Raw genomic sequence first — 21,624 nt, 5'->3', positions numbered from 1 at the left:
CATTCCGTCAACTTTCGGGGCACGGGGGCGGGGTGGCGGCGGAGGTGGCGGCGGGGCCGGGGCGGGGCGGCGAGAAGATGGCGGCGGCGGGGCCGGGGCGGAGGGGCGTGGCCGGGGCAAGGGAGGGGGCCAAGTGGCAGCGCGCCGCAACCAATGAGAAGCCGAGGAGGCGGCGGCCGCGTTCCATCCCGGCGCGTCGCAGCCAATGGCGAGAGGCGGCGGGGCGGGGGGGGGCGTGGCCTCCGCCGATACCGGGCCGCGCGGCGGAGCGCTCCCCGCCGGGCCCCCGGCCGCGGCCGCCGCCGCCGCCGCCGCCGCCCCGCATGGAGCCCCAGCGCCCCCCCCCCCGCCGCCTGCGCCCTGCTGCTGCCGCCGCCCGGCGCCGCCGCCTCCGCCGCCCGCCGCCGCCGTGCTCGCCGCCGCCTCCCTCCCGAGCCCGACGGGGCCCCGCAGGTACCGGGAGCGGCGGTGCCGGTGGTGGTGCCGGTGGTAGCGGTGGGGGGGGGGGCCGTGCCCGGTGTCCGTCCCGGTGCCGGTGCTGACAGCGGCCCCGCCGCGCCCTCCCCAAACTTTCCCCGCCGCTAAGATGGCGCCGGGGGGGGGGTGGTGGGAGGGCGAGGGGGGGGAGCGGACCCCTCCCCGGTACCCCCCCACCCCCCTCCGGGGACCCTCCGGTAACCCCCGGGACCCTCCCGGTGTCCCCCCCCCCCCCCTCTCCCGTCCCGTCCCGTCCCGTCCCGTCCCGTCCCGCTCGCCGGTGCCGCCCCCGGGAAGCGCGCGCTGCCGCTGGGCCCCCGCCCCCCCGGGAGGGATCCGCTGGCGGCCGGCCCGGCGGACACGCCCCCCCCCCCCCCCATTGGGATCCACCGGGGGATCCACCGGGGGATCCACCGGGGGGGCGGGGGGAGCAGCCCCGTGGTGTTTTTTGGGGGGCTGGGGATGTCGTGGGGCTCGGGGGGGTCCCCAGTAGATCCCAGTTATATGGGGGGGGGGGTCTATTTGGGATCTATTTGGGATCTATTTGGGATCCACTCGGGATATACCAGTGGGATCCCGCACTCCCCAAGCACAGCGCTGCCCCCCCCACCCCCCCAAACCCCCAAAATCACCCCCCCACACCCCCCTTATCCCCCCCAAACCCCCCTTATCCCCCCCCATACCCCTCCTTACCCCCCCCCCCCCCTATAGGGAACAGATCCCTGAAGGGATCAACCCAGGATCCAGCCCCCTAAACTAACGTGCCCCCCCCCCCTTTTCTCTCCCCGCAGGCTGCGCTGCCCCGCCGGGGGGCTCGGGGCTGGCTGCGGCGCCTGGGGGAGCCCCTGGGGCTGGCCCCCCCCGAGCAGGAGGCGATGCTGCGGGTGCTGGACGCGGGGCTGGAGCGGTGCCTGGCGCTGCACGCCGCCTGCATCCCCTTTCCCCCCCCAGGTAGGAGCACGATGGGGGGCACCATGCACCGATGGACCCCCCCCCGGGGGCTTCCCTGCTCGCCATGGGGGTCCCGGAGCCCTGGTGGTGGCCCTGTGCCCGGGGTTGAAAACGGAGCTGGTGGAGGCGGCAGCTTCTTGGCACCGGGGCTCCCCCGGTCCAGCTCTCGGGCGCGAATTTGAGGGAAAAGGGAAAAAAAAAAATAAAAATAAATAAAAATCTGGGCTTGCTCAGCGCGCGCCGATTCGGTTTTCGCGGGAGCTGGGGCACGGCAGGGCGCTGTGTCCGTCCGTGTGTCCGTCCGTGTGTCCGTCCGGGAGCCCCCCCACCCAAAATTCAGCCCCCCCTCAACCCCCCCGGGGCCGTCCCGCTCCTTCCTGCGGGGCCGCAGCTTTGGGACGCGGTTGCAAAATGGCTCCTGCGGCTCCTGACCTCCCGCTCGCGGTTTGTTGTTTTTTTTTTTTTTTATTATTTATTTTTTTCTAATTTTTCTATTTTTTTTCTATTTTTTTTTTTTCCACTTCAGGAAGTCGTTCGGCCCCGGCTGAGCTAAACCCACGTTTAACTCAGCAGGATGCAGGTGCCGGTGCCCCCCCCCAGCTCCCGGTGCCACCTCGGCTTAAGGGGAGGGGGTGGGATCACCCCAACACCCCGGGTGGGAGATGGGGGGGCATGGGGAGGATGAGGGGGGGCCCAGCCGTGCTCATTGCAGCCCCCGTTTGCTCTCGTTGGCAGAAAACCCCTGGGCAAGGCGGGCATCGACGAGGTGATGGCAGCGGCGGTGCTCACCAGCCTCTCCACCAGCCCCCTGGTGCTCGGCCACCCCCCAGCACCCCCCACCCCAGGTAAGAGCAGAAATTTTGGGGACACCGTGCCCCCCCATATCCCTGGGCATGCAGCGTGGTGGAATCTCACCCTCCTCTTCCTCTTCTTCCTCCTCTTCTGCAGCAGATCCTGGTGGCGAGCCCTGGCTGGAGGCGCCCACCATGTCCTCCAGCTGCAGCAGCAGCAGCAACACCAGCGGGGACTGGAGCTGGGACCCCCCCAGCGACCGCTCCACCCCCTCCACCCCCTCGCCCCCGCTCTCCGGCCACGTCCCCGGTGCCTTCCTGCCCGCCCCGCCGCCGGACGAGGGCCCCGACGAGCCCGACGGCACCCACTTCGTTTTCGGGGAGCCCATCCCGCGGAAGAGGAAGGTGGGATTGGGACGGGGACAAGGATGAGGATGGGGGCGGGGATGGGGCTGGGTTTGGGGTTGGGGCTGGGGATGGTGGTGGGCTTGGGGCTGGAGAGTTTGGGGGGCTTGGGGTTGGAGGTGGTGGGCTTGGGGTTGGGGATGGCGGTGAGTTTGGTGCTGGAGAGGGTGGTGGGATGAAATTTGGGGTGGCGGTGGGGATGGGAATGATGGTGGGGCTGAATTTGGGGCCGGGGCTGCCCCCTGTTTCCCGCAGAACTCCACCAAGGTGATGTTCAAGTGCTTGTGGAAGAGCTGCGGCAAAGTCCTCAGCAGCTCCTCAGGGATGCAGAAGCACATCCGAACCGTGCACCTTGGGTAAGCGCGGGGGCTCCCCTCACCCCGCAGCCCCCAACCCCTTTATTTTTGTGTTTTTTTGGGGTGTTAAACCCCTTCCCCTTACCCCAACCCCGCCGTCCCTCCAGCCGCAAAGCCGACCTCGAGCAGAGCGACGGCGAGGAGGACTTCTACTACACGGAGCTGGACGTGGACGTGGACTCGCTGACGGACGGGCTCTCCAGCCTCACGCCCGTTTCTCCCACCTCCTCCGTCCCCCCCGCCTTCCCGGGCACGGAGGCGCTGCCCAGCCCCGAATTGCCTCTGGCCTCCCCCCGTAGCCCCCCGGCGGCCCCCCCCGGCGGCCTCTGCCACGTCCACACCGACCACGCGTACCAGGTGAGGCCTCGCCCCGTGCCCACCGTGCTGCACCCATGGGTGCTCTTTTAAACTTAAGGGGTGCCCCCGTTATCTCCCCACAGGGCTGCCCGGCCCCCCCCGCGGCTCCCAGGGGGGGACAAGCGGCCGCCGGTGCCCCCCACCCCAGTGGCGATGACGCCGGCGGTGCCCACCCCGGTGCTGCCCAAGCCGCCCGCTGTCCCCAGGTGAGTCGGTGCCACCGCCGTGGACCCCCCCCCCTCACCCACCTCACCCCGTGACGTCCTCCTGACCCCCCCACCTCGTTCTTTTTCCCCCTCAGGAAGCCGCGGGGGGAGGCCAAGAAGTGCCGCAAGGTGTACGGCATGGAGAACCGGGAGATGTGGTGCACGGCGTGCCGCTGGAAGAAGGCCTGCCAGCGCTTCCTCGACTGAGCCCCCCCCCCTTTATTTTTTACCTGTCCCCCCCCTCCCCTCCTTTCTTCTTGCACATTTTGCACTTGAGGTGCCTTTGCGCCCCCCCCCCCCCTTCTTTGTCCCCCCTCCCTCAAACCCCGGGGCCCCCCGCCGGACTCAGGGAACGGCCCCGCGCTGCCGCGGCCATGGGGGGGGGGCCCCATGGGGCATGGGGTGGGGGGGGGGCCCATGTGCACCAGGGCCTGACCCTGACCCGCCAGCGCTCCCCCCACCCTAAAAAAAAAAAGAAAAAAGCTTTATGCACACAGCCCCCCCGCCCCCATCACCACCACAGAGCTTTTCCCTCTTTTTTCCTTTGAAAATAAGCTAAATCTTTCTCTGTCCCCCCCCCCCTCCTTTGCTGGCACAGCGGTGGGGGCTGGCTGGGGGGGGGGCGGCCGGCTTCTCCCACCCCCATTTGGGGTTGGGGTCCCGTGGAGCCCCCCCCTTAAGGGCAGGGGGCTGCCCGCTGCTCAAATAAGCTGTGCCTAGGGCCTGGGGGGGGGGGGGCTCACCGGGGTGCCTGTTCCTGCCCCCCACCCGCGTGTCCCTGAGCTGGGGCAGGCAGGGCACCCTGGGGTGCCCGAGGTGGACGTGGGTGTCCCCCCCCCGGGGGGTTTTTACTCTTTGTATCGTTGTTTCTCTCGATTTTTTTTTTTTGTAACTGGGGAGCAGCCGCTCCCGCCGGGGGGGCCGTGCTCCGGGAAGTGCCTGCAGGAACGCGCCCATTTGCACTAAGCCAAACTGCACAAAGACGTTTCTTTTTTTTGTTTGTTTGTTTGTTTTTTTCCTTTTTTTTTTTCTCCTTTTGTGTGTTTTTATTTTTTAAATAAAATATATAAAAAGTCCTATTTTTTAAACTACTCCCTCCCCGGGCCTCAGAGCGTGCCGGCCGTGGCGTCGTGCCGCCTCCTGCCCCGGGGCTGTACAGGGCTTTATGGCCTTCGCCCCTCTTTTCCCCCATCCCGTCCCGCTCCAGGGCTGCTCCCCCTTGTGTGTAGGGGGGGTCCCCATTGCAGGGTGCCCCCCCCCTCAGCAGGGGGTCCGGCTGCTTTGGCCCCGTGGGCTGGGACGGGCCCGTGCCAGGCTCGTGTCCGGCTGCGGTGCCGAGGTGGGATGTGTCAGATCCAGAAAAAAAATTAAAAAAAATTTGGATTCTTTTTTATTGTTATTATTCTTTTTTAATGATTTCATTTACCTGCTTGTTTTTGGGCTTCTGCTGTCACAAAGTGATATAAGGGGGGAGTGAGGAGGGGGTCTTGGTGCAGCCCTCGCCCCAATCCTGCAGCATCCCCAGCACTGGGGGGGCTGCACAGATCTGTCCTTGTCCTCCTGAGAACCAGGAACAGGGCATGAGGCAGCGTTTTCATTTCAATAAAAGCCCCAAAAGTGAAGAAATTGGTGCTGGGTGGGGGCTGAGCCACAGGGGCTTGGAGGGACCCGGGGAGAGAAAGGCAGCAGCACCCTGAGGGCATAAAAAAAGGTTAAAAAAAAAGAAAGAAAAAAAGATAGAAACAAGAGCCAGACCAAAAATTTAGCAGCAATTTCCCAATTTATTGAAACTGATTGATTTTTGCAAGTATGTCTAAGCTAAATCCCATCACAAAGTAATTATAATCAAGAGGCACACCTCCGGCGTGCCCAGGCAGACAAGAAACTGTGAGATCACCTAGAAAATAAGGGCATATTTACCTGAACTACATTTACAGAAAATCAGTACAACACAGCCATGTTCTCCCACTGACTTCTGGTTCCTAAAATCTCCTCGCCTCCCCCAAAATATTAAACACATCTTCAATACAAACACAGGTTTATAATAATTAATATAAAGTCAGTATAATATAGAATATTCCCAGCAAAAAAAATAATCAACAATCTTCAAACACTGTCCTTTTTTTGTTTTGTTTTGTTTTGTTTAGCTTTCTTTTTGCAGACAGGTTTAAAGCACGTTGAAAAATAAATATATATGAAAGCATACACACAGCACTCTTACTATGCAGGACTAAAAAAAAAATAGGCAGAAATTCAAAACAATATAGGAACTAAGAATAAAAAGAACCATTAAGTATGGCTTTCTTAGGAGTCGCACATGTCACAGAATGAGCTAAAATAAGATTATCTTTCAGGATATTGCAAAAAATTCCAGTTTTTGCATTTTTTTTTCTTTTTTTTTTTTTTTTTCATGGAGTTTCTTTCCTAAAGGGCGATGTGCAAAACGGGAAGCGGCGGGGGAGAGGGGCTGCAGGGCCTGGCCCCACGCCCTCGGCCCCCGCGGGCTGCCAGAAGTCCTTTTAATTCCCCCACCATCCGTACAAAACGCCGACCGAACGCAGCTTTCGCTTTGGAAAAGCAGAGCAGTTAAAGGCATACGTCGAGGTACAAAAGAAAAAACGGGACCTAACGCTAGAGCGGGCTTCCTTTCGTACGAAAAATATTCCTTTTGTAGTCCAAAACACTGACTTTTGGTTAAAAAAAAACAAAAGAGACAGTCACTTTGCGATCCTTCCTTAGTCCCCCCCTTGTCACCTCCCCACCGAACCGTCCCCGAGCTGTGAGGTCTGAGGGTGACCTTAACGCCTCGTCCACAAGGGACAAACCCTATGTGAGAACAGACGATTTATGATTTTTTTTGAGAATATATATTTTTGAAATAAATTGATGGGAGATGCCAAGAAGGGAATTTGCCTTAATTGCTACAGAATTCCCTTACCCACCGCGCCAAGCCTGCCTGCACGATGTCTCCGCTCCTCGGCTACGTCTGCTGAAGGCGAGGACAGCGCACGGATGCTTTCACACCCCCGGGTGCTGTCCTGCACGAGAAGCTCTCAAAGCACTTTTTGAAATGCTCTTCCAATTCCTGGCACGCTTTTATATTTGAAAAATAAAGAATAGTATAAAGAAATTCAGGGAGCAACCTTTACAAGTGTGAATACTTAAAAAAAAACTCATCACCGGACTACATGGATTAATTTTTCATCTCTAAGGGAGCTATTTCTGGAAACTAGAGCTGTATGTGCGTATATAGTGCTGTATATACACACATGCACACACACAGACATATATACAGTTAGAAAAAAAATAAAAAAAAAAAGGGAACCCCGGCAAGGCGTACGAAGCCCGGAGGGGACGTAGGGGACAAAGACGCGGTGCCGAAGGCCACCCTAGGTGGGTAGGACGGGCAGGGCGAGCGTTTTGCACCGAGTTTGCATAGGCAGTGTCCGGGCACAGAGCACGGCCCCACGGGGCTGGGGGCTGCAGCCCTTATCCCCCCATCACCCCCCCAAACCCCACGCCCGAGCCCCCCGGCACCGGCTGCTCGCGGCAACCGGTGGCATCGTATAAAGTTTCAGCATTAAATAAAAAAACCCAAGTGCCCTTTTTTTTTTTTTTTTTTTTTTTTTTTTTTTAACTACCGAGCCTCGATTAGAGCCCTCCGGAGCACGGAAGCGTCAGGAGCAGTTCTCCAGGACCTGCGTTTCCACGTCTGCACACCTCCAGCGAAACAAAGCACTTAAAAATATACATCACATATTAGAACGATTTTATTTGGTATATATAGTGTATGTTAGTAATATAGAAGCATGTGCTATATTATAATGGTAACATTATAACAAGTTAGCTTTTCTGTGGGTTTTCCTTTTTTTTTTTTTTTTTCTTTTCTCTGTTTTTTTTTTTTTATTTTTTTATTTTTTTTGCATTCTCAGCTCAAAGAGCTTCAAAAGTGGCACTACTAGGAAACGTTTCTGCAAGCCGCGTGGCTTACTGTCCGCCGTTAAAAAAAAAAAAAAATGGAAAGGAAGGGGGAAAAAAAAAAAAAAAGGAAATATTTCCCAATGCCAAGCGAAGTAAAGCTACGCACCCCGTAAGTGATCACGGAGATGGAGCCACCTAAATGCTAGGGAGAGGGAGGAGAAGGAAAACCTGGGGTGAGTGCTTGCGGCTCTCCCCCAGGGGCAGGGTAGCGAAACTCTTACTCTGGAATCGGAACAGATGAGCAAGATGGAATGTCACAGAAACAAAGGGGGTTGAACGGTTTGGGTTAAAAAAATAAAATCAAACAGCTCTTAGGTATAAAAAGCAAAGCTACAGATATCTTTTAAGTACTGTATGTATTTGTCTACACGTAACAAGTGAGGGCTGCGAGGCCGTCGGCCACCCCCAGCCCACCCCTCCACATTTACAGGTACAATAAATACAGAGCCCGTGCAAGGCAACGCCCCGGGACCCCCCCAACAGACAACCGCTGATTGGTTTTGTATTTAGGGAAAAAAGAAAAAAAGAAAAAAAAAAGCATACAAAGGTCCAATCGTAAAATACCGGTTCTGTTCACGTCTTTTAAATACAGCAACAGGGCTTGACAAGAAGCTAAAATGCAAAACCCAGGTTTGTACAAGGTCAATAAAAACGTTTTCGACGCGCCCCCAGCGCTCTATGCTTTCAATATTTCCCGGAGAGGGTTGTAGAGGGCTGCCCGTCCCGGCTCAAAGCGACAGGGTCCGCTTCACCTCCCCGATCCTAAGGACTACAGCAGCAGGACTACGGGGATCCCCCCCCCCCCGAGCCCAATGCTGCTGGACCTGGGGCCAGGAGGTGGCTCGGGGAGAAAGGAGCCGCCGAGCACCCAAAGCCGGCAGCCAGGAGGTGCTGGAGGCTCCTCCGTCAGCACGAAGGGGGAAAAAAAGGCAGAGAGAAGGCGGCGAGCTTCTGCGGGGAACCGGAGACGGCTGCAGAGCAAGGGACTCAAAAATAAAAACCACGACCCCTGGATGTGGCTCGTGCCACGGGGATGAGGGAGAAGCAGCTCCTGCAGGGCCAGGAGCAAGGCTCCCACCTGGCCACGCTCCCCAAAAACAAGCCCTGGTGCTCAGCAGCTCAAATCCTGAAAGATCCTTTGCTTTCCTGGGGTTTATTGTACAATAAACTCTGTTTTCTTGGCTGGGGGGAACCGTGCTTTTTCATTAAGGAAACAACACCTGCGACAACTCCTTCCCTCCCCACAGAGATCGCCTTTCCCACCACTGGAAAAAAAAAATAAAATAGCACCTTTTAGTCATTTGGCTTTCTGGCAACAGGTTTGTCTTTTGTGGCAGGTTTCAAGATACCGTCATCACAGACATTGTATAAAATTGCTCCACGGCAAGGAAATAGTGAGGTCTTCAGCTTTTTTTTTTTTTTTCTTTTCTTTTTTTTTGTTAAAAAAAGCACCAGAAGCAAAGAGGTGAAAGGTAAAACAAGCTTTCTCGCAGGAACAAGACACTTCCAATGCACTTTGTTGTCGTTTCCTTGTAGTTGGAAGAAGGCAACAGTGGCCGATATGGACAAGGAGAATCCAACTACCTGGAGCAGACCCACAAAACCTTTCAGGAGACGTGCTAGGAGAGAAACCTGGTTCTAGTTTTTTTAAAAAAAAAATCTATTTGCAAATTTACATCAAACTAGTGCAGCTGAAACTGAAGGTTTCCTTCGAGAATTTGATAGGCTTTACCCCTACCAAGGATGAATCGAAGTTTGCAGCTTGGCAAGGAAAAGCAACGCACCCAGGAGAAACCCCGGCCCCGCTGAAGCCTGCTGGGCAGGAGCAGCAGGATTTCCCCTGCCCCTAGGATTTCCTCACCTTATCTTCCTATATTTCACAGTCCATCCTGCACTTTGCTAAATGCCTCGTTTTTGTGTTTTGTTTTTTTTTTTTTTTAAACTACAGTTTGCATATATTTATGAAAAAGGCAGCTGAGCAAAGGGAGAAAAGTGAAAATATCTGTGGGAGATGATGACAGGTAGACAATTACCCATGCCCTTTATAGCAAAAAAGAGTTCTGTGGAAACACCAGCACTCGTTTGGGTGAATGCGGTAAGCAAGGCTGGAAGACGGGACACGGGTAAGGTGCCAGTGGGTCCAAGAAAATGCCATGATCTTTTCTGATGGTGATTCTTTTTGGAAGCTACGAATCTACTTGTATGACGAGAACTCGTAAGGCTGCAAATCTGACTTGCCTTTTGATCTATTTGGCTCCGTAAAAAAAACAAACAATAAAAACTCTTTACACAACTTTGCAAAAAAAAAAGGCCCGCATCGTTAGGGAAAGCCCTCAAAAACACGCCCAGCGATTTGTTTCCACATTAGTTCGCCATTGCACCGCCGCAGGGATTTTGTAACGCAGAAAAGGTGTTAAAAATTAAACAACCACCACCAAAAAAAACCTGCTTCGGATACAAGATCTCCCCGGTGTTGGGCTCGGGGCGGGAGAGGTACAGGGGGAAGAAGCTTTACGCAGCCTGCGAGTCGCCCGCTCCTCCCCGCGGACACCGTAAGTCACTCGCAGGAGCCCGGCTCGCTCCGGGTCGGGTTTCTTCCTGCAGGGAGAAGGGGGAAGGTGAAGTCGGTCGTGTCACTGGAAGCGACACCGCTAACACAGTATCTGAGTGGAACAGAGAAGGGCTCGTTTAGAAAACACAGAAAGTATTTTGCACACATGGACGACAACAAGGCTACTTAGTTTTTCCAACATACTCCTTCCTCCCCCGCCCTCCCGCCCCCTACAAACAACAGAACGAAATGAAAAATAATAATAATAATAATAATAAAATCCCTAAGAAATCCAGGTAAAATCCTTGTCGTTCTCCCCAGAGTTCTCCTGCTCCTGCGGAGAGTCGACATCTTTGTCGTCATCTAAAATCACGTCGTCTTGCGGCATTCCTACGTCGTCTTTCCACTTGATGTCGTCGTCGTCTCCCATCTCCTCGTCTCCCTCCACTTTGATGTCGTCTGGGTCTTCCATGTACTGCCCTTCGCCGGGGTACAGCTCGTCCGGGGAGCCTTCTCCACCGTTGTGGTCCAGGTGACCCGCGATGCCCCGGCCCGAGCAATCGGCGCAAACCCCGTGGCGGCGAGAGCCGTGCTTGATCCCCACGCTGGCTGCGGACATGAACACCCGGTTGCACACTTTGCAGACGTACTTTTTGTCCTTGCTGTGGACCTAGGAAAGGAGAACGATCAGAAAATGTAATGCCAGCGAGGACAGACCGGGGGTTTTAAGGACAGGCACGCTTCTTCTCTGCGAGGCACAACGCCAAGAACCAAGATCCCCGCGGGCCTTAATCGCTGAACTTTAGCCCATCACAATTAACTCAACTCTAATACTTTGATACAGCAGGAAACCCGTCCGAGGAGGCCTTTTGATCAAACTAGCAGTTTTGAGAGGAACTCCCAATCCCTCTGGTTTTCTTTTTTCCTTTTTTTCTTCTTTTCAAACCTGGGGCGCAATCATTTTACCAAGTTGGTACAGTTTTGGCAAACTAACTTAAAATAACCTCGATGATACAAGAGTTCCAAGCTGCCAGGAAACACGCCGGAAAGTTTCACCAATAAGACTGAAACGTGAGGTTTTCTGCCGGCCTGCCAGAGGCAGTAGTTCCCTCTGTGAATTTCTCATCCATAGGGCTGTGAAGCACAGCTACACCCAGGGATCATAACAAGGGGGAGCTGCACCGTGCCCAGCAAAGCATGAAAAAAGCACGAGGAAAATCTTTAGAAAAAAAAAAGAAAAAAAATAAGAATCAAACCCAACATCACCCCAAGCATCAGTTCTCTGCAGGCAAGAGCAGAGCAACGCACGATCAGACTGGTATTACGATCAGACTGGTATTCATGCCGTGTTAATTTAATGGTGCCTCTCTCCCGAGCCCACTGCTGCCAAGAAGCAGAGAGCAGGAGCACTGTGAGTGCACCCCGCATCCTAAAAAAGCAGCCGAATACACTCCTAAGCCTGCCTCTGAACTACTTTGCTGGCTGAAAAATGGTTCGTCACAAACGTCTGCTCTCCCAAGCATGCTGTATTTTACCTCTGAGGATAGCAGGCATATGGAGCCATCACACTTCCAGGGGAAGCTGTAAGTGGCAAAATGCTGCGCGGGGTAGGAGGAATCGCTTCAAGATCCAAACAAAACTACACAACGAGCAAAAGTGCCTACTTTGAGAAGCACGGGAATGCCTGATCAAAGGTGAGCTCTGTCTCTGGCTGTTTTTGCCTTGTTGGAAGCCAAGAAATTGGCCCAAAACGTTCACCTGCACCTCTCTTAGAGGGAATGGCCAACTACCACGAGAATGCCTGAATTTCATATATGTACACACAGACACAAGCTCTATATATGTAGTATATACATGTATGTAGGTGTATATATATATTAGACATACACACGCATATATATAATATATAAAAATAAAAGCAGGGAGCAGAGGCCGGGTAGCAGGCCCTTGTGGATGCTCCCAGATCAGGGTGAAGCTTCATTTATAGACGCCACGCTGGGACAGCCCAAAAGTTCACCTTTCCAGTGCCCTACCACTGGCAGTGCCCAGCAGCACAGGAACAGCATAAAAATAGGGAACGATCCATCTTCCACTAACTTCCAACAGCCCATGATTTAGGGTCACCCCGAGCAAGCTGCTACGTGCAGACCATCAGCTATCGGAGCCTCTGGGCATGGATCGCCTGTGTCTAATCCTTTTTTCAACTCATTTATTCTTTTTATCTTCACAATCACCTCTGCGAAAGGTTTCGCCGGTTAAACATGCCTCGTGTGAGAAAAAAAAAAAAAAAAGAGCTTCCTTTTATTTTAAATCAGCTGCCTGGTAAGATTTTAACAGCCTGCACATCGATGGCTCCGCTGCCTTATTCTCTGTCACTTGCCCTCAGCGCGAGGCTGCCTGGACCCCGGCTCAGCAGGAGGCTGTTTCAGCAAAATGCAGCTGATGAGACGAAAACAGGCACAGCTCTGCTCTGAGCATGTGGGAATCGACAGCGAGGCCAGCTCCTGGCTCCTGCCCCGCGTACAGGATAATCTGCTCTCACCGCCGGCTTCCACATAACCCCGCACTCGCTCTTCACAGGGCACACCCAGCTGAGCTGCAGATATTCGGAAAGAGGACAAATTGAGCGATTTTACCCCCCAGCACCTACCGCTGCCGAGCACTCGCTCAACCTTTGTGTTTCCCCAGCCCCGGCTGTGCTCAAAGCCTCAGCGCTCCTCTGATGCTCTCCCACCTCAGGCTTTCCTCGCTCTGAGCTGGTCTCCGTGTCTCATTCTTCAACCATATCAAGCAAAGTCATTGTATTTTATTTTTTTTTTTTTAACCTACGTGTAAGCTGTTTCAAAAGCAGCTGGGTAAGGCTGGTCAAAGCCATTTAACAAGCTCAGTACAGATCACTCGTTTTGAACTGAGGGCAGGGTGGTTTCCAGGAACCCGAAGCTGAGCGCTGCTGCAGAAGGCAGTAAAAGGGGCAGAATTGGGGCTAGAAGAGCCAGATAAAAATTTACAGAACAGACACTACGTAATTGAAACATCTTGAAATTGAAAGATAAATTTCAACATAATTGAAAGCATACATTTCAATTACGTCGAAACATAAATTTTAACATAATTGAACCATCTGTTAAAAACCCGATCATCTCCCTCCCTCTTTTCCAGTGCTGACAGTAAAGTCATCGTGTTCAAAGTGAGTGATAGTTCTGGGTGCTGATCAGAAAGTAGCCTGCTTACTGTATCACTGAATTATTAAGTATTAAACACAAAAACGGCATTTGGCACTGGGTATTTTAAAGTGTCATTAGGAAAAACACATTCTAACTGAATACGACTATTCCTTTGGACAGGGGAAAAATAAACGTGCTGACAATATCCTGAATTTCTGAAAATTACAGCTGGCCAGAAGCTGACCGAGGGACAGCCCTGCCGAGGATAAGGCACATGCCTCTGGGACAGCATCAGGGACAAAGCTGGCTGGGTATGCCATGAAATACCTGCCAAAATAACCAGGTTCACTGCTCTGAGCAGTCAGCAGTCCCGTGGGATGCTGCAGCAGAGCAGGTTACAAAGTCCTGTACACACGGAGACAAGTCACTTCGAACTAGAACTGAGAAACTGCTGATGGATTTTAGCTGAAAAACCCTGCAGATATCACAGGAGGGGACAGACTTCCTTTTGGGCACAACCTGTTCACTGCAATGGGTCCAGAAACCTCAGTTTGTTCTCTAAAACCACACAGAAGGATCATTTGTCCTGAAGTCTTTGCATCTCAAAAGTCCTGAATTTACTTCAACGTCCCAATTAAAAAAAAAAAAAAAGGCATTTATATTTAATTTAAATTTATGTAAAGACTAAAAAAAATATTCTTTTTAATTTGAGCTAAACATAAAACTAAAATAGTCCCCTCTTGTCTTTGGCTCTCAATTGAGGAACTGAAAGAGAAAAAAAGATATATTTTTTTGGTGATAAACCCATTTCCTTTTTCTACATGTTATTTTTGTAACGTATTTTCACTTGATGCGTATCAGCACTCATCTCTGCAGATTTGCCCGAGATTGACAATTAAACCAGAAAATGTTATGCATAACGGAAACAAGATTACCAGAGAAGCACAGCCTACAAATCCAGAAGTTAATCTCGCCACGAGCACTTCAGAAAGCTTGCACTGCCTCTTTTGCAAACGAGGATCGCAGTGTCACTTGGGGATAATAAAACACCCCTTTTCACAGCTTCATTTCAAAAGGAACTTCAGCTGAATGACAAAACTGGTGTTTTTCTGGGGCCTCGTTTAAAATAACCCGTGCAAGGCTCCCAGGTTCCCGAAGTGATCCCGCCACCAGCAGCAGGCTGACACAGCGTGGCAGGACAGGACCACGCACTGTCTTTTTTCACAAGGAAATATTTCAAAGCCAAATCCAAACAAAATTAAGGTTCATTTACTTGCAGTATCACCTCCCTCCCCAACAACAACAAAACAAGAAACCAAGCCAAACTGAAGTCCTCTTCTCCTTACTTTATCTCTTACAAGATACCTCGGAGTCATCTATGGCTCCTTGAAATGAAAACAAATTGGTATTATCAGCGTTGTGCTTTTTTTTTTCCAGGAATTTCTCCTGGCATGAAGAATTGGTAATCCAGCTGGTATTTTCTAAACTAGCTTAACTCCTGACACAAAAGTAGTCTGAGAGAGAGATTCAGATATAATACCCTCTCATACATTTATTCACATTTATTCATATCTGGCTTCATTTCCCTGTGTGTATAATAAAAGAACTTGAACTGCGAGCTCACTGCACCAAATCAGTGACCTAGAATGATTCCAGTAGCAAAATCCAACAACTAAAATTAATTTGCGGATCACCTCAATCTCACTCCTGCAGGATATAGTGCATTCTCCTGCCTTTGCCACAGCACGTAAAAATATGCTGATTTTCATGAGCATAGGACTACTTTGTAGAGCAGGAGAGGAATTAAAAATTATTATTTATTTTTTTTTTTTTACACTTGAACCGAGCTGCATCACTACTATTAAATTGCCTTTAAAAGAAAGTACGCAAGGGTATGCACACGCTTGCAGGACTGGGATGAGGGCAATGCATTTCTTTGTGGCTTTGAAAACTCCAAGCAGGAAAACTCTAATTAGCCTAAGCATACATCCTCTAGTGAGATATTCTTTACATAAAAAATTCAATAGGTAATGTAAAAATTGAAAAATAGTCGTTTAAGTGACTTCTGCAAATTAATTCAGAGTCAGTGAAACTGTCAATCCCGTAGATTTTTTCTTAAATCTCTCGTTGTAGGAGAGCCTTACAGCTACAATCTCCAGTATTTAAAAAAAATATATCAAAATTTCTCTGCAAGCCTAATTAGAGGGCCAACAGAACTTGCTGGCGTGCATTACTGGGATAATTACACTGAAACCGTGCTCTTCCAAAGTATCACCTTTATGCTAAGCTTTGACAAACCATTTTTGCATCGCAAATTAATTGTTCCCTGAAAAAAAAAAAAAAAAAAAAAAAAAGAAAAACTTATTTATGAAGAAGTTGTGAAAAGCCAACAGCCTCCCAGACAGCTTTGAGTAGCAGCCCTGAATAAAGCATTGAAATTTTTTTGGATAATTAATTACTGCCAGACTACGGTAGCATTGGCTTGAATTATTCTTGCCGAGTGACATATTTTAAGAATCTTTCTGTACCGAATCACGAAGAAATTTCCCTTTTCATCCTGAAGACGACAGCAGGAGCTACTTTACCTTCAGGCCCTAACGCACAGGCTCTCCGCGGCAGGCGGCGGCGCACGAGGAAAGGAGAAAGTCACGCTAGAAAGCGAGGCCGAGTTTGAGATGCTAGGTTCAATCCCTCACCTGCGGGCTAGCAGCACTAAGCGGGAAGTGCAGACTACTTCGGGTTGCTCTTCAGGAACCCCTCGGGCTGAGTTAGGAGAGCAGGTGTTGGTTAGCTCTGGATGAACAGTCAGCAAAACACTGGGCCTTTGAAAGGTGGGGAGAAAAGATACTAGAGAAGTCTTCAGAGGCTCGAGGAGCCCCAGAGGGGAAAACAAAACACAAACCTAGAGCAGACGAAGCTCCTCTTATCTTTAATCTCAACAAGCCACCTCCGGTTCCAGCCAACACCCACCCGAGCTGCCTCACGGGGGCCTCCTTACCAAGGTGTGCCGCTTCATGTGCTCCCGGCGCGTGAACTTCTTGCCGCAGATCTCGCAGGGGTAAGGTCGTTCTCCCGTGTGGGATCGCATGTGTCTCTTCAGGATGCACTGGTGCATGGCGGAGAAGCTGCAGTACGGGCACTTGAATTTCTTCCTGATCACCGTGAACTCGTTGACTGCAAGAGAGCAAGCAGAACAGAGGGATTACTCTCCGAGCGGTCAGTCTTCTGGCTTCGTATTTCACTATTAGATTAATTCGCTGGGAAATCACCATCCTCACCTCTTCACCACCTGCAGTTTCCTAAATCTTACTTGCACTGTCCTATTAAAGCTGAGAACTTCGAGTGCCTTCATCTCAGCAGCTTCTGAACAAGCCAGTGCACGAGCATTTAGCGACAGCCTGACACACATTACCTAAAGCTCGTTAAAGAGCAAATAAAGAGGGCTGGCAACCTGCTACGAGTCTGATTTACCATAAGCAATCACCCTAAATATCAACATACAAAATTCCAACGCTTATTTGTGGAAGAAATAGCTAGCCACGAACAGCAGACCCCAGATGCAACACCCTGACAGCGCCGCACGCTTTGCTTTATTTTGCTTTATTTTTTTTTTAATTTATTAAGTGCTCCCTCACGTGCTCCAGGAGCAGCTCAGTGAAGGTGCAAAAGCTGAGCTTCATCCAGAGCAAACAGGAAGCTATGACACACACACGCTGCATCACCCCACCTCCTGCTAGTACTACTGCTGTGGCAGATACAGAAATACAGAAGAATGCATCATGTTGAATTACAGCACGAGCCCTGTAAGCCTCCTTACGAGCCAACTGCACAGGCTTTGATGGTCTTTTTTTTTTTTTTTTCCCCAAATCGTATTTTGCTGAGCTAGAAAATGATGAATTTTTTTTTTTTTTTTGAAGCTATTCTGACATTGTTGGTTCTTTTCTTCTTGTCATCTCCTTAGAAGCGCGGGGAAAGCAGACTCGGGGGATACACACAGTGCTGACAGCCCAAGGGTCTAATTTGTCAGAAGAATGCACACAGCAGCTGTGTTGGTATTTCCTCCTCCAAACAAAACGAGAGCGCAATGTGCAAAATCCAGCAGGTGAAAACAGAGTATTTGCCATCCCCTGAGGACATCCACCCACCAGAAATTTGGAACTGACTGTCCACGTGGACGTGACCTTAAATCTCTACCTTCTAATAATTCCATTGCTTTCCATTAATATGTTAATTTTCACCCACTTTTGTCCTAATTATCATAATTTCCCAAAAGCAATATATTGTTTACATAACAAGGAGGAAAAAAAAAAGAAAGCAAATTCTAGTTAATCATCTTAAGTATGCTAACATGTATGCTAATGGGTTTTTGTAAATGAAAGTCTGTGCAGGAAAGCTAAGGGAACGAGGGAAACACCATAACTACTGTACAGACCTATAACAAACTGAGTACTTTGCAGTATTTTTGGATGCTTCTTGAAAGGTTATCCCCTACAAACACCCTACTAGCTGAAAGTCCACTGCATGCTCTTAGCATACCACAAATAATGCCCAGAGAGTTGAGATGTGTGCTGAGAAACAGAGAGGGCCTGTTTTAAAGAACTCAGTAGGGCTGTGTACTCGGCGTTATTTACTTTAGTGCCAAATTTGTGGGCTTTTATTTTTTTAATTTTTTTTTTACAGTTTACTTTGCCTTGTATTTTCAACCCAGATAAAACAATGCCGTAAGTAACGACACGTCCTGCTCGTGTAGAACTAGTGAAAACTCCAGGATGATGCTCCTGACATCCAGACATCCCTGAGCAAGCTACCACCACCTTTAGCCATCGGAACAGACACTTCAACACAAGCTCATCCTAGAAAAGCATTCCAACATGATTTTTTTGTTGTTGTTGTTGTTCTAATGTAGACTACAAGCAAGCTTCAAGCTCTTGAAATATGCCATGATATCAATTTTGTCCTAGCATTTGACTACTTGGAAGAAAACTCACATGCTGCAGCGCTGTGTAACAACGCTCCCAACTAAATCCAATACTTTTACAATCCTCACTCGCTGCAAAGAGCTGCTCAGCAACTCCTTCTCTCTGTCCCACAGATGCCTTTCTCTCTAACAGCACGTTTGTAAAGCTGTCAAGAACTTTCTAGCCCAAGGAAAAAGAAAAGCCTACCTGCCACTCACCTGGCCACGGCTGCAGTACAGATGATGACAGGGACAGCGAAAGCCAAGAATATTTCATTCACCTGTCAGGAAGGATTACTCACTGCAGCCAGGCAGAATTTTACAAGGCTGGTTTCCAGTGATCCTACACACACACGCACTTGCAGTGCCTTGGGAACCTCCGAAAAGAGCTGCATGAACACGACTAATGCCCAGAGCCCTGCGCAAGCTCTTGCTGATAGCCCAACAACTCAGCTGGCCCACACAGACCTTCTCCTGCCACAAACCTTCCCGTTTACAAGGAAACAACTAGAATATGGAACTCTATTTGCTCCCTTCCTGGGAAAACTTAAATTACAGGGAAAACATTTTCAGTTGCATCTTCTCCTTTGGATTTGACACCCCCCATCGATGTGGTCAGAGGCAAGGAGCCCACTTGAAGTCATAAGCAAGTTTCAGGTTTGTAATACACAGCTACTTATGCTAAACATGTTTCCAGTTTGATCTTGTAACTGCTTGAGCATTTAGGCCACACAAGCACTTATATTCCCCAGGATCACTGTAAACCTATTACCGTGCAGTCTAGACAAGGTAAGCAAGCTGTAAGCTGATCAAGCCAAGCCAACAGAGGTCACGTAACGCTCCTTCCTCTGCTCCACTCCACCCCAGTGCCCCCGACAGACAGCTAACGGAGAGGAGCTGCTCTGCACACCAGGTCTAACCCCCTGACTTCAGAAAATAATGACAAAGAGACAACCAGGACCCACGATTACAAAGGAAAAGTGCTTACAAGAAGGGAATGCAGCAAAATCCTCCACTTCCTACACCACCAGATGTACCCGATCCTGTCCTTTCCTAGACGACCGGCTGCCTTCTGCCCCTTACTGCCCGTACTTCTCTCTTCAGTTTATGCCTGAGCTCCTACAGCAGCTGAAAATGGAACTGCAAAACCCTCAGGTGCACAGCAGCAGCACTGACACGCTGCTCTGGTGCACGCAGAGCCACCCAGACACCGCTGTGTGCACCCCACTTGGGTCTCACAATCCGAGCGGGTTCACACTCATAGGACCTGTAACCACAAACCTGTCCCGAACAGCAAAACCATTCATTTCCAGAGAAGTTACAAACTCATCATACCAATTAACTACTTCCATTTATCAAGTGGGAGAAGCAAATCTTTAGGTCAGATTCAAAATGTGTTCCCAACATCACACCAGTAACACTCTGATTCCAACATCCCTGGTGCTTACTTTCGCCTGTATCATCTGAAATCACTACAGGATAACGTTGTTAGCTTCTGGTATGCTTACGTTTAAAAACAGTCACAAACATTTGTTGCAGCTATAGTTTTATTGAAAACTATTTTCCACCAAATACCCATATATTTAGCTTTTGTATCTACAAAAGTAAACACCTGAAAAATAACAGCATTGTTAGAAAAATAACTGTACTGAGGAGTTCACACTTTCACAGTATCGCTGAATATACGTGCCTACGAGCACATATATTTGATGAACAACGTACCAACTTTGGTATACGTATAATCTTTTGTCTAAATGACAATATTTCATAGCAGCATTAAGGTCCTAGGAACTAATCTTTAACAAGATCATGGAGACCATGAACAGCAGCGCCGTAGGTGGCTAGCTACCAGACACTGTCTGAAGGACAGCACCAAAACCAGAGAAAGTAACACAAACAGGATCACAGTAAAAAGCTACGTACTTCACTGAAATGTTTACAGATGTGCATTTGTAAAACCAACCCAACGGTGCTTGAAAAAAAACACCAAGTCTTTGGTATTGTCATCTCAAAATCTTATTTCACTGGGGCTGTCAAATGAAGCAGCCTCTGATGCACTAATGATTTTCTGCCTGGTAGAGTTACTTTAACTGTGTAAACCAATAAGAAGTTAATTAACACTGAAATACTACACTAATTTGTGCATTATGAAGAACTCAAAAACTTTAAGACTGGTTTTGCTCAGTTAATCCTCTTAATATTTAAGATTGCAAACAGAAATATGCAATTTGTCAACTTTTCAATTCCAATTATCTTCCTATTTTCTAACACAAAAATCCTCCTTTTAAAAAGTTTTCTATGCAGACACTGTTGGCCATACCCTGTGATTCTAAGGCTAAAAAACAAAGAAATCTGCTGCTGAACCTGCGGGTAAACACTGCAAAACCTCTGTGCTGAAGGCAGGAAGCGCTCCAACACACCAGCAAAGTAAAGCACTACTTAAACCTCTGCTAGAGGCGACGAATTATCCTGACTGCAGGAAAATAATTCTGCATTGAATTAAGTTCTCAAAAAAGTTCTATGAGTACTTTCATATACAGTTTGAGGTTCATAAGTCACAACCTTCAAATTTTTGATTTTGTTGAAAATAAGTTGATTCTGCCAGTTTTAATTAAGAATGGTGAGGTGTGACTGGACAAGCACTCGTGCTGGACACAGAGGTCACATCACATCTGCGATGATGACTGCGACTGGGTTTCCAACGCCATCCCTTTTGTCCCTTGAATACCTTACAGAAGCCAGCCTTGTTACTGATATTATAATGGCATCAAAATTTGCAGCACAAAAAAAAAACCAAAAAAAGTGAACCAACCTGGAATGCCTTTGAAACTCTTACGGTATGAACAAAACCTTTTAGAACTTGCTGAAATTACTTTTGCTGACATCTCGCTTTTCTGATTCAGACAAATCCCACCGTGCTGCTCCCAGATTACCAGGTAAGACTCATTTCAGTAACAACGTTCTCTGCTCACTCACCTCCCTCCTGTCTCACTTTGCTGATCACTGAAGAGCAAAGTAAATTAGGAGGCAATTAACGAGATGACAACTGTAACAAGCACAGCGAACACACCATGAACTAGACACGATGCCAAAGAAGTTGATGGGAACAACGACAAGAGAAATGAATGAGACACTGACAAAAAAAATAAAGAAAAAAGTACGTGTATTGCAATGATTACGCATGAAAGTATTCTCAGCTCTAACTATACCCTTCCTAAATGAAGAGTAAGAGCTAAGGCAAGCTGGGAAACTCTGGCTTCCCAGCTCTCAGAAGCTCAGCCTTTGTGCAGCATGGAGCTGCGTCCCTAAAGCTGAGGCTTTCAGCAGGAACGGACAGAGCAGCCCTAAACCAGTGTAACCCATCCGCTCTCTGCGGGGACGGGGCAGAAGGGAACAGCAAGTCTTTCTCGTCCACCACTCCACAGGAA

The 21,624-nt window shown here is 49.9% G+C and overlaps 2 protein-coding genes across 4 annotated transcripts in view; one reads left to right on the top strand and one right to left on the bottom strand.

Annotated features, from left to right (window-relative positions):
* Nucleotides 1-153: 153 nt before the first annotated feature.
* On the top strand, nucleotides 154-3,888 carry SLC2A4RG (SLC2A4 regulator; the record flags this gene model as incomplete). Its single annotated transcript, XM_084296392.1, is given in 10 exon segments — nucleotides 154-453; nucleotides 1,269-1,419; nucleotides 1,422-1,428; nucleotides 2,164-2,273; nucleotides 2,377-2,624; nucleotides 2,880-2,980; nucleotides 3,088-3,337; nucleotides 3,421-3,447; nucleotides 3,449-3,543; nucleotides 3,639-3,888. Coding segments are annotated over 10 exon segments (1,401 nt in total). The 3' UTR covers nucleotides 3,751-3,888.
* Nucleotides 3,889-5,333: 1,445 nt separating this feature from the next.
* Nucleotides 5,334-21,624, bottom strand: part of ZBTB46 (zinc finger and BTB domain containing 46) — a 58,359-nt gene continuing 42,068 nt past the window's right edge. For all 3 annotated transcript variants that reach the window (XM_084296694.1, XM_084296696.1, XM_084296695.1), the window contains 2 exons: nucleotides 16,238-16,413; nucleotides 5,334-10,745 (listed from right to left, as the gene is read on the bottom strand). In XM_084296694.1, coding sequence (XP_084152820.1) covers nucleotides 10,359-10,745; nucleotides 16,238-16,413 — 563 coding nt within the window. In that variant the 3' untranslated portion in view covers nucleotides 5,334-10,358. The remainder of the gene's footprint in view (nucleotides 10,746-16,237; nucleotides 16,414-21,624) is intronic.

The sequence above is a fragment of the Netta rufina genome, assembly GCF_964035555.1.
Source record: "Netta rufina genome assembly, chromosome: 16".
In the NCBI taxonomy this organism is placed as follows: domain Eukaryota; kingdom Metazoa; phylum Chordata; class Aves; order Anseriformes; family Anatidae; genus Netta; species Netta rufina.
Note: the sequence above shows the minus strand (reverse complement) of the source record. Positions and strands in the feature narration are given on the sequence as shown.